General features: G+C 38.5%; 3 protein-coding genes across 3 annotated transcripts in view; 1 reads left to right on the plus strand and 2 right to left on the minus strand.

Moving 5' to 3' along the window:
* LOC101311300 (CCAAT/enhancer-binding protein zeta-like) overlaps positions 1-836 on the minus strand; it is a 7,198-nt gene extending 6,362 nt beyond the window's left edge. The window contains exons 1-2 of the mRNA XM_004303683.1: positions 206-836; positions 19-94 (exon numbers count right to left, since the gene is read on the minus strand). Coding sequence (XP_004303731.1) covers positions 19-94; positions 206-836 — 707 coding nt within the window. The remainder of the gene's footprint in view (positions 1-18; positions 95-205) is intronic.
* Positions 837-1,907: 1,071 nt separating this feature from the next.
* Positions 1,908-3,777, plus strand: LOC101311882 (40S ribosomal protein Sa-2-like). Its single transcript, XM_004303685.1, has 5 exons — positions 1,908-2,128; positions 2,261-2,523; positions 2,616-2,813; positions 2,954-3,155; positions 3,410-3,777. Exons 1-5 carry the CDS (start codon positions 1,984-1,986, stop codon positions 3,508-3,510), a joined length of 909 nt encoding a protein of 302 aa, XP_004303733.1. The 5' UTR covers positions 1,908-1,983; the 3' UTR covers positions 3,511-3,777.
* Positions 3,778-4,159: 382 nt separating this feature from the next.
* Positions 4,160-11,859, minus strand: LOC101312172 (polyphosphoinositide phosphatase-like). Its single transcript, XM_004303686.1, has 16 exons — positions 11,333-11,859; positions 10,474-10,678; positions 10,224-10,389; positions 9,328-9,550; positions 8,935-9,011; positions 8,397-8,584; positions 8,218-8,315; positions 7,971-8,104; positions 7,721-7,849; positions 7,187-7,553; positions 6,582-6,703; positions 6,370-6,483; positions 5,639-5,839; positions 5,268-5,441; positions 5,074-5,164; positions 4,160-4,900 (listed from the first exon to the last, which is right to left on the minus strand). The coding sequence occupies exons 1-16, from the start codon at positions 11,429-11,431 to the stop codon at positions 4,796-4,798; spliced, it is 2,493 nt and encodes an 830-aa protein (XP_004303734.1). The 5' UTR covers positions 11,432-11,859; the 3' UTR covers positions 4,160-4,795.
* Between the last annotated feature and the right edge of the window lie 512 nt (positions 11,860-12,371).

A 12,371-nucleotide genomic window follows, 5' to 3' on the forward strand; every position in this document is an offset into this window, starting at 1 on the left:
GAGAGAGAGAGAGAGAACCTTGTAAGAAACAATTCCCTCAATGCATCAAAACCTGCAAATGCGTACCGCTTTCCTACTTTCGATGCTACCATTCCTGTAACAAACAACAAGTCCCAATTAACTCACACGACACATTATCCATTCAAATGTAACACAATGTACATTATCAGCAGACAAACAAATGTGAATGACTAGATTAGATTACCTAAAAGGGCATCCAAGGACCTCAAATTGGCAATGGGATCATCCCCAACCAAAACCGAAAACGCCGAAATCTTATCAGAGGCAGTCCCAGACCTCTGTGTGGTAAGCAACAGCTTAATATCCCCACTCTTCCCTTTGGAAGCCTCGTAATCCGCCGTGTACTGCGCCATCAACCTCTCCGCAAGCTTCCTCTTCTTCCCCACCTCAACACTCCACTCCCTCTCATTCCTCGCCTCCACTCTCTTCATCTTCACCGCCACTTTCCCCTCCAACTCCTCAGCTTCTTCGTACCACACTCCGATATTAACGGCGGAAATCAAGGGCAGCTTGGGAAGATTCTCGAAGCTCTTGGCCTTGTCATTGTTGGTGTTGATATCAGGGAAAGGGGGTTTAGTGGGTTTTGAGAGATTGGGTTTGGAGTTGTGGGTGTTTCGGTTTTGGGGTTTTGAGGGTTTTGGGGTGGGTTTTTTGGGGTTGCGGAAATCGACGTCGTTGAAGCCCCCGGAAGAATCGGAGGGCGGGAGAGAGGTGGAGAGGCCGAGGGAGGAAGCGAAGGAGGCTATGTCGGTCTTGAGGTGGTCGATGTTGTTGGTTTTGTTTGAGGGTTTCTTTGATTTCTTTCTGTCCGCCATTGCTGGCTGTGGAAGATGAGAAGGAGGAAAGGGTTTGGGGACTTTTGAGTTCCTGTTTCTATAGTTTGGCTCTACTGGACTGGAGTAGGGTTTAAGAAGTCGGAACAAACTGGGGCGTTAGGGTTTAGACGGCTGATTTATTTATTTATTTATTGGTTACAAAAAAAATAGTAGTCGAGTGAGCTACCAATCTGGGATCGAGAGTAATTTGTAGGTATGATCCATCACAAGCTGGGGTTCAAACCAAGGACCTCATATTGCCAAGAGAATCCTTGCAGCGTCCGTCCCACTTGCAACCTAACATGTTTCCATTAGACCAACTCTACTATACGGCTGATTTATTTATTTTTTTACCAAAAAAAGAATAAAACAAAAAATGAAATGAAATTCCCCGTAGCATTTTTTTTCCAAAGTACCTCTAACAACGGTTTTTCTTTTCGACGCTAGGCAACAAGAGATCGGTGAGCCGTCACCTAATGATTTGCAACCTAAACTAACATCACGGAGGTCATGAGTTGGAATCTCATTGTCACAAGGCAAGAAAAAAGATTTACTAGGGATCAATAACTCGATGACTAGGGTCGGTAAGCATGAATACCTATAGATTAGCCGCCTAAACTAATATCACGGAGATGATGAGTTAAAATATTACCGCCGCAAGGAAAAAATAGAGATTTACTAAGAGGTCGGTAACCCGATTACTAGGGTCGGTATTTTAACTACTAAGGTCAGTGAGCATAAATACAATTTACTGACCCTTAATAAAACCTCCGGCAATTATCCAGCTAGTTTCCGGCGTGGATCCGGTCACTCGAAGCTGAGAGTTTTATCCTTCAACAAGCTGAGGCCTGAGAGTGTCTTTTTTCTTTTGGAGCGGGGAGGGGGATGGGTGACCCATCTGTTTTAACCCGTTTAAAAAAAGAATAGAACAGAACCTGACCGAAAAGTTGGGTTGCTATTGGTTTATAGGCCCAAGTAATTGCTTTTCTTTATATTTGGAGGCCCAAAATTACAAGCCCGTTAGGGTTAGTTTCTAAGTCATAAAACCCTCGCCGTCCTCATTCTGCTCTCAGAAGCTCACAGAGAGGCGGAGGCGTTTTCAGTTCCAGAGATTTCCAACCTCTCTTTCCGTTGTTTCGTAGCAGCCATGGCGACCACAACTGCCGCTCCTCCGCGTCAGCTCTCCGATAAGGAGGCCGACATCCAGATGATGTTGGCCGCCGAAGTCCACCTCGGCACCAAAAACTGCGATTTTCAGATGGAGCGTTACGTCTTCAAGCGCCGCAACGATGGTTCGAATCCCCCACCCACCTAATTTTTATTTACATCTTGATTTGATTATGCATATATTTGGTATCCCTAAACCTAAACCCTAGTTAGACCAGTTAGTTAGTTGGTGATGTAGTGTTGTGGATGTTGTGTAGGGATTTATATTATCAATCTTGGTAAGACATGGGAGAAACTCCAGCTAGCTGCTAGGGTTATTGTGGCTATTGAGAATCCCAAGGACATTATCGTCCAGTCTGCTAGGCCATATGGGCAGAGGGCTGTCCTCAAGTTTGCTCAGCACACTGGGGTTAATGCCATTGCTGGAAGGCACACTCCCGGTACCTTCACTAACCAGCTTCAGACTTCCTTCAACGAGCCCCGTCTCCTCATCTTGACTGACCCAAGAACCGACCACCAGGTGAGTTTCTAGACAGGGTCGTACATTTTGTGTTTTGATTTTTTAGTGATTGGATTGGTTATGTGCCGAAAACGGTGTTTGTGTGGTTGCAGCCGATTAAGGAAGCTGCTCTTGGGAACATTCCCACCATTGCTTTCTGCGATACTGATTCGCCCATGCGGTATGTTGACATTGGCATTCCGGCCAACAACAAGGGGAAGCACAGCATTGGATGTCTGTTCTGGTTGCTGGCAAGGATGGTTTTGCAAATGCGCGGTTCTCTGAGGCCAGGACATAAGTGGGATGTCATGGTAAGCTATAACTGCCGTTATCAAAAAAAAATTGTTTTCTATTGGAATTGTGTGCCTTGATGATGAATTATCTGCAAGAAACTGATGGGCGTGTTTAAGAATGCCTTGTTTCCTGTGCTGACACTAACTTGAATGGGCAGGTGGATTTGTTCTTCTATAGAGAACCTGAGGAGGCCAAAGAACAAGAGGAGGAAGAAGCGGTGCAAGCTCCAGAGTACCTTGAATATTCTGGTGGTCTTGGTGGCGATCAGTGGCCAACCCAAGGTGCTGAGGCTTCTTGGTCTGCTGATGCGGCCCCTGCTATCCCAGCAATTCCTGCTGCGGGCTGGACTGGTGAACCAGGTATCACCTGCTACCCTTTTCATTGTTGTGCTAGCACCATAGTTCTATATTATATCATCTCTTTATCGCCTAGAATTTTCTGCTGTGGCATCCTCTGTCCTAATTTTGCATGCTTTTAGTTTTTGGTATTAAGACATCAACAGTGTGATTGCTAAAGCATCTGTGTTCTGAGAGTTTTAAATGCTAAGAAGTGTGGCATACTGGGAAGGGTCAAACCTATACTGACTTTTTGTTGATTTTGTTTATCTTTGAAGGTGCGACACAAGAAGGTTGGGATGCTGCTCCAGCACCAGTGGTTCCTGCTCCTATCGTTGAGGGTGGTGCTCCCGTAGTGGCCAGTGGTTGGGATATGTAATGGGAGAAGGTTACTGTCTGAGGCTTAAATAATTTAATGTTTCTTTCAGTCTTAATCTTACACAATAGTTTATACAGTAATTCCTTTATGTATGGGGATATTTATTTCTGTTTTAGATGTTTGTTTAATTGAAAACCTGAGGCTGCAATTGTGAAATTATCTGTTTGATTTACAAATTTTGTTGAATTGTGAAATGATTCAACCAAAGCATCTGCAGAACCAAATGGATAATCCCATCCCCGGATGGCAAACAATGGAATATCTGGAGTTTGATTTTGTTTGCTGAAGATCTTAATAATAAGTTATAACACAAATGTACACTCATGTTGTGGTGTCTGTCTGCTTTGCAAGTTGTCAAATTTTGGATGATAAGAGTGACTGATATGTTAAATAAAGAGAACTCATTTTCCTCATTTTCTAGATATGCAATTATGCATTTCTCCGGTAAGTCGTCGAGATGGATCTCACTAAACCTTCTGATCTAGCACCATCTAAGTCACACATTTTGGACCCTGGTGAGTTGGGAATCTCTCGAGCAGGACTTTGAAGCTGATTGAACCCCTCAACAATTTGCTTCTCTTGCAGAACATAAACCGGTTTTTGCCTTGTTGTAGACACATTCACATTATTGCCTTCTCTCTTTTCAGAGTAATTCATATTAGGTTATTGCTATTAACACACATGTTTTTGTTACTAACATTATCTATTTTCTTATCCACACATTTTTATTTTATTTACAAACTTATTACTTGAATTTAATTGATGATTGGTTTTCACCATATAGAGGGTGTGTTAATAACAAAAATGGGTGTGTTAATAGCACCACCCTTCACATTATTCCCTTTCCTATTTTCAACAAGTATTGGGAGTGACATTCTATAGCTTCCCTCATTTTAGTTTCTAGTAAATAAAAGAGAACCCAAATTGGAAATATATACTCTCGTTCGAAGATACAAAAATGAAAAGAAAATGAAATTGAATGTAATCTGGACTTGCAACCTGAACAATGGTGGATGAAATATGTTGTTTTCTAATCATCTACGATCACTTTTGACAATCTAAAACCTAAAAGAAGCTGTGGATTTGAGAGTTTGCTTATTGATACCTATTTTTACTTCTCCTATTGTCAATGGCCGACCAATTAATTTCCACCTTCAAGAATACGTTTCTCAGCAAATCCAGTACTAATCTCTGTGTTGATATCTTACCATTTATTTTCTGTACAAAAACCAAATCCTTCGGATGGGTTGAATTAGAGTTATGATGCAAAACCTTATAGTTAGCTTCAAAGAAACAGTAACTCCCCGTGAGCTACCCAGTTCATGAAGCTGTTGGAGTACTCAGGTGGCATATTATCACATGCGAGATCAGATTCACTCTGCCCTCTTCCCTGATAAATAAGAAATTAAAGAAATTAACATTTCTTCAAATGCAGAAAATAAGATGGCAAATATAAACAGTCTCGATCATAGACCTAACAGGATGTTTGGTATTCATTACTAAACAAGGTGGATCTATCAATATTTCATGCCAACTACGGCAAGGAGATTATAGATAACTGACCTTTTTTGTGGATCCAGATTCACTAGCAGATGTGCTCGTTTCAAATTTTGGTGCATTCACAAGATTCTCTGATGAAAGGCTAGCAATGGACCTTGAGACAAGTAACAAACTGTCAGCAGTCAGATTGATACGACTTGTTTCCAGATGTAATCTACAGATTATATGTACAGTGTGAGACAGTAGAATTAAGTTACCTTGCAGACATTTCTTCTTCACAAGAATTTCCAGATGAAGACAACCAGTCCGCATCTAGAAAATTTGAGAAGTTACAGTCATCATCATGCTCATCATAATAAATGTGATCGCTGTTAAGGCATTGATCCTGCATTCCATCAAACAGCTGCTTGCTAGGCATTGGGGGAGTAATCCTATAAAAGACGGTTATTAGACTGGAAGTGGGGTCAACATATAAATTTTTTATCCTCCATTTAAACTATTCTGTTACATTACAAAAGAAATTGAAAAAATAATATATAGAATTACTGTAGTTCAACACCAGTAGAGACCTAGAACTGTTAAAACAGCTTCTCTTGGTAACATGTATATGGATGCAATGCAGGCATACCTGTGATAAGATATTGCACTTTCACAAGTTGAGATTGCTGGGGCAGACTCAGAAATACCCTTGCTACTTCCTTGTGAAATGTCAGATAAAGGCTGATTGTGTCCAACATCCATATTTTCCATAGGCAGTTCACTTTCACAGATAGGCGGTTCACTTTCACAGATTATGTTGCCATCTGATAGTGATCTTTTCATAAATGAACTACATATATACAAGCCATGTAGTAAAATGTCAAAGCAAGCCATATGCTACTTATTACTTTTACTATATACGCAGAAAAACTGCAACATTGACTTGCGTAAATTGTTGATAAGAACCACGAATATCAAATTATTTCCCATCCTCGTAAGCGCATGATTTTTTTACAAATTGCACACATTTCCTCTATATCAACCACTTGGATACAGCTTCGAAATGGAGGTGAAAAATACTACCTTTATTATAATAATTAAAGAACTTAAATCACATTATTTCCCATCCTCGTAAGCACATGATTTTTTTTACAAATTGCATACATTTCCTCTATATCATCCACTTGGATACGACTTCAAAATGGAGGTGATGATAAATACTACCTTTATTATAAAGATTAAAGAACTTTACAAGTTGTTAAGGGAATACGAGGTGCAATGTTTGTGAATGTTTGTGTGAATGTTTGTGAGTTACTTTCTTATATGGTGTCGCCCTCCTAATTTCTAGCACAAAACACTAACAGACACATGATTTCATACCTGCCATTGTCATCGGAAAAATTAGGATTACGCCTTCCAACATGGTAATGCTGGTATGAGTCCAACTCCCACAATGCTGGTTTACCCTGTAGTGGTTGAAAATGCCCTAGGAATCTGCACAATAATAAAAAAAACAACAGTTTGTTGCATTACATGGTAACGTGACCAAGTACATCAGGGTGCAAATGTTAACTTGGGCCGACTTGACTTACACATTAATAGCATCCTGTTTCTCAGCATCCACGTAGGCGTTACTGAAATATCGTTGAAGGGTTCTAAGCAACTCTTGGGACTGAGTTGCTGCCTTCCATTGACCTCTTTTCTCAGAAAATATCTGTTTTAAATCATTAAGGCAAAAATGAAAATAGAGTTCAGTCAGGATATAGATTGAAACCAACCAACACAGTGATTTCATCTAACATGTTATACTCTTAATTGAATATTGGAGTATGCCTCTTTAGAAATGGATGAAGTATTGATCTTGTCATGGGCCTTGAACCCATTCAAAATGGTAAGATAACAGTTCAGTGAACAGTTTTGACTCATTTTTGAGGGATAAGATTTTATGCTACGTCAACACAGAGGTCCAACTATTAATGAAAGGTTAAAATGGCAAATCAAACAAGGGAACACTGAACAAGAAACAAGCATAACATATGGTCAATCACTTTGAGATTATGTACTAACAATTACCATCACCACTTTCCTATCATAATGGGATTCATCTCAAGTTATCCATATCAGATAGCCCACACTGGAAGAATATCGAAAATAGAGACTGTAAGTACTCTTTCTGTAATATGTTTAGAAGGGTTACCTTGTTGTGAGCTGCAGAACCACCATACTGTAATGCAAGAGTGTCGCCCATTGCCTCATAAATTCTCATCAAATCTTCTGCCAGAGGGTTATCCAGATCAATATCTGAGGATTCTATAAATCCTAAAGCGTACATCTGCTGTCCAAGAGCAACTAGCCCATAAGCATACTGGGCTACATTTGTGCGATCTAAACAGTCTATGCAATTGGTCCTCAAGACCCCTTTCTGAAACATTGGGGGTTTGACATTGTGATTCTTGTTCATATCGTCACCACCACTTGCATTGCTAATTTCTGTTTCTACGCTATCAAGATCCTCATCTTTACTGGAACAGTGTGAAAAGCCGTCACCACCATCATCACTTTTCCTGCATCACATTAAAATTGTTAGCTTCGGCAATAGCTTCTAGCGTTTCTAGAGATACAATATTAAACAATCAAATAAGAAAGAAAATAACAAAAAATACTGTGCCAAAAGGTCCCTTCTTCTTTTCTTTTTCATGAAAATAAATGTGCTGTCATGAAAAGAACTTACTCAAACCAGGAGCCGTGGTATGAACCCTCCGGCGTTAAATTCGATGTTACTCGACAATAGAAGATTCCGGTTAAGCTCAATGCATATGTAGCCACTTTTCCAAGATGAGCCAATACATTGGTTGTTTTGCTGCAAAAGATACAGGTCCTATTCATCTCAACCTTACAATTAGGAAATAATCTCTCTTCCTCTCTTCTTAATTTTAAAAGTACTGGAAATAAAAATTTAAAAGAAAAGGGAAAGCTAATACCTTCTGGCATGTTTATGCAGATCCCAATGAAGAAACCTTAGGCGGCTCTCCTTTGACAAACTCCTATTGATAGATCGGATAGCATTTGCAAACTCTGCACGGAGAATTGTTTCTCGAGGCTTCTTCTCACATGTCTAGTAGTCACAAACATCATGAGAATAGTTCAAAGATCACTACATTTGAGGTTATACATTTTTTCACAGATTAGTAAAGAAGAGTGGATGATCATTTAAATAAGTAATTTTACCTTAATCAGATTCAAAATAATAATCGGATTTCCATATCTCTTGACTAGATTTTCAAAATGAAGTCTTGTGGCCTCATAATTTTTATCCTTCCTTGATACTGGCAAAACATAAAGAGTCAGTAGAATATATGAGAAATAACCACAGAGAATAAAACATGTGGGGATACTTCACATCATACATATTATGTCGGGTTTGATATTTATCCGTGAGGTTTCTTGGGACCAGAAAAGAGGAATTGAGCCTCGGTTCTGCACTACTGAACTTATTTGTACTGGGCATCCTTCAGGAGCATCTTCAATCACAACCTGCTCTGTCTCAACATCGTTAGCAACACTACCTTTCTCATTTATACCTCTTTTCAAATATCTGCAGACAATAGGGAGACAATGAGAAATATCAAACCTAGAACGACAGGAGAAAGTTCATTTGTGAGAAAATACAAACAATTTATTCAGCTTTTATAAATCTGTACAATAAAAGCACATCCAAATATACGATGGATTTTACTATCTTGTAAAATCAGGGAAGAACTAACTATATTCCACGATGATCCTCATAGACTACTAAGAGGGGATGAAGATATGGAAATAGGTCATGCAGACGGGACCTTAATAGTATGAAATACGTACAAAGAATATAGAGAAGTAATTTGAACGTCTGGCAATGAAAGTATAATTATTAACAGATGTTGAAACATGCAGAAACAGTGTCCAAACCTGGTGCCAGCAAAGTGACGAGAACGCCTGGCAATGACAGTCAACTTGAAATCCCTGCCTGATACGGAAAGATTGACCTGGATATTGAAGCATCAGGCCATTAATATCATATAAACTTTCCAATTGTACCATAAGTATAAAATGATGTGCATAACATTTCCTGAGGAAGAACTACTCAGGATGAAGAATCAGTTAATAGTAACAAACAAACGTCCAAACTTGCATATTACAGTAACATGAGAAACCAAGATTTTACTGAATGGCTACACTAGTTACAAAAAGCTATAAAGGAAAAACAAATCCACACTAGACAGTAAAATAGAAAAAGAAGTCGCAACCTGTTAGTTAAATCTCTAGTTATAGCACAGCCACTGAAGAGTTCAGACTTAATACCTGTTTGAAGAATCCATACACCAAGGCAACTGTCCAGTGAGTATTCTTCAGACAATTTCGGATTCCACGAGTCAAATACTCATTCCAAACGAACATTGTTTCGTAAAGGAATGGTCCTGTTTTACTGTCGCATAAGTTCTTTTGAAGACTACACATTATATTGTATGAGTAGCTGAAAAAGAAGTCCCTTGTCAGGTCCACTGTGCATAAGAGCTTCTTGTATCTACGCCCACCCAAAAACAGCAGAAAATTAGATCAAAGTCATCATTGAATAGATCTATAGCTTAATCAAAAGAGAAATCATAGAGATAAAACAACTATCAGGAAGTGCAAATATTAACCAGAAAAGGAAAGAAAACAATCAGAGGAAAAAATGAAAATGACTTTCCAACGAAACCCTGATGATACCTTCTCTCATTCAACATCTTATATTAACAACGGCAATGAAGTTTGCCCCTGCACATTTGCAGGAATGAACTGGCTAGCAAGTGGCAATAGCCCCTAAAAGAACAGTATAACCAGAAAAGGATCTAACACAAACATTTCATATTTATCAAAATAATATCTGTAAGAATATGATTTACCATTTATCTTAGTAAAGACAAACTATAACTACAAGAAGAACAAGAGCCAAGATTGATTCGACAAGGCCCACATCAGTAATTTCATGTTGAAGGGTGTATAACTAGTACAGGGATTACCTCCAAAATAAAGAAATTTCTACTCCTAAAATATCATAACACCAGACTATTTGCCCAGATGAGTTGAATGAAACCAAAATAACACTATGACACGATACTTATCAAAGTACAAATGGACAGTGTAAAATTCTGAAAGCTACTCTCTTTAGAAGTATCAGGTACATATTACATTTACATGCAGAATGGACAAAAGACCTGTTCTCATTTCTAGAATAAGCCAATTTTGACCGCACAGAAGAATTTGGAACTGGAATCATTTCGCTCTTGCTAATCCCGTAGATGGTATGGCCACAAATTGCTCCAATCTTCCTTCTTTTTGTAATAATAAGCATGTAATAAGGTCCAAGAAACTTCACGAACCCTAAAATGATTGGAGAACATCTTGAGAATTCAACTAAGAAGACATAAGATGTGCAAAGGTATTAAAACAAGCAAAAAGACTTACCAATAATTCCATAACAAATGGTGATGAACTTAAGTCCACCCATTGACTTGTTTCCTTCATGTATCCGTTTCAGAAGGTCATAGCACTCAATATCTGTGTATGTTGCAGAATCTTCAAGAATGTTGAGCTCAGATGGATCCAACCTATCAATCTTTAACACCTTCCATAAGGTTCTGCTTTTGTCTCTTCCTATCATATAAAAATTCTGTTGCACACAGGAGTACTATTAGTAAATAATCAGGGTGAAACGAAGACACTACGGGAACATATACACACATTTTCTCCATTATACAGTTGAAAACAGCAGCTTTCAAAATCAAACCAGATACAAGTGAAAACAAGTCCAAAAACATGAGAATTCCGAAGTCTTTAAGATGAGGAGAAGAAGATTGTGAGACAAGAACTCGAGCTGGGTTGCTCTGACATTTCTATCGAACTAGATTGACATCAAGTCAAAATTTGCCTACACTCCTGATTCGGTATAAGAAACTAGCAGATTCAATACACATGTCTGATAAATCTAAAGTCTAAGATACATGAACTTATAATTAGTACGCTCGAACAACCAAATAATGAAGTTGACCAAATCATTATATGTGCAACAACCAAAACCAAAATCGAAACCTGTTTAAATCTCAAAAATGTGTTCGAAGACTCAAAACTGAATTGAAATGAGTTCAACACCATATTTTCTCAAGTCAAATCCAGACTCACAAAACCAACATTGGTAAGATAGGCTTCTGATCCAGTCAATGCTAATGACCAAAACACAACTCCAAAAACAGAACTCCAATATCAACAACATTTCTGCATCAATCAAACACAAACACAATCTAGGGAAAACAAGTAATAAAGTTACCGAGCGAGTCTCGTAGAGCTTGAACTTCTGCAGAAAGCAAGGACTGGCGGGTTCGGGTTCTTGGTCGACCCGATTCGGCAGCTCTTTCTCTGAATTCATGATTCTGAATCAAAACCCACCCGAGCCTCCAAAAAGCCCGGGCAAAAAGCTTTTGCTTTCAGAACCTGTGCACCACTTTAGACCAAGCAAACTCCTTCTTCAACTCCACAGAATCTTTCAGACCCTGAAATTTACTCTATATATACAGCACCATATATACATAGACATAGACACAGACATATAAATATGTACGTTACACAATGAGAGAGAGACAGAGAGTCTGTAAAGATTTTGTATATATATGTTTGAGAAAGTACAAAGCTTTGATAGAAGAAGAAAGAAGAGAAACAATTTACAAACAGAAAGATGTTCTGACTCTCTGTGTTTTTTGCTTATTAAGCAAAGCAGACAGAGAAAGCCTCAGATCCTAAAGGAAGCAGAGAAAGCCAATGACAGCTTCGGCTTTGTATCCACAAAAAACAATCATTGGTTTTCTTTTTCCTTTTTTTTCTTTTCTTTTTTATAGGGAAATTTCATTTTCTTGCTGGGTCAAATTTATATATTTTTGAAATTTCTACATATTTCTATGGGGAAATAGCAATCTCAGTGAGTCAACTCCAGTTTTACCAAAACTGAATCACTTTTTTCTGGGAATCAAAATAAATTGGAAAGACCGAAACTTTATTTTACTGCCAGTGTTTGGGGAATTCTGTCTTTTTTTGCATTTTGTTTCTTTAATTTTATTGACTTGGCTGGACGTTTACATCCCAATAATGATTCACTTATAAAAAAAAAGGGGACATTTGTATTAAACTGCAAATCATGGAAGGAAGAATATACTGATATGTGCTCTGATATGCCTTTCTCTGGCTCATTTTGTCTCCTCCTTGATATAAAATACCAGATGAATTGTAGTTTGTATTGAAATATATGTCTTCATAAATTACATAACTCATATAATTCACGGCGAATTTTTGGTAATTTGTATTGAAATACATGT

Source organism: Fragaria vesca, linkage group LG6, assembly GCF_000184155.1.
Source record: "Fragaria vesca subsp. vesca linkage group LG6, FraVesHawaii_1.0, whole genome shotgun sequence".
Classification (NCBI taxonomy): Eukaryota; Viridiplantae; Streptophyta; class Magnoliopsida; order Rosales; family Rosaceae; genus Fragaria; species Fragaria vesca.

Coding starts and splice junctions, on each gene's coding strand:
- LOC101311882 (XM_004303685.1), top strand. CDS start 1,984: ATGGCGACCACAACTGCCGCTCCTCCGCGTCAGCTCTCCGATAAGGAG. Junction 2,129..2,260: donor CTTCAAGCGCCGCAACGATG/GTTCGAATCCCC, acceptor GATGTTGTGTAG/GGATTTATATTATCAATCTT. Junction 3,156..3,409: donor GGGCTGGACTGGTGAACCAG/GTATCACCTGCT, acceptor TTATCTTTGAAG/GTGCGACACAAGAAGGTTGG.
- LOC101312172 (XM_004303686.1), bottom strand. CDS start 11,431: ATGAATTCAGAGAAAGAGCTGCCGAATCGGGTCGACCAAGAACCCGAA. Junction 9,551..10,223: donor TATTCTAGAAATGAGAACAG/GTCTTTTGTCCA, acceptor GGGTGGGCGTAG/ATACAAGAAGCTCTTATGCA. Junction 8,316..8,396: donor TATCAAACCCGACATAATAT/GTATGATGTGAA, acceptor ATGTTTTGCCAG/TATCAAGGAAGGATAAAAAT.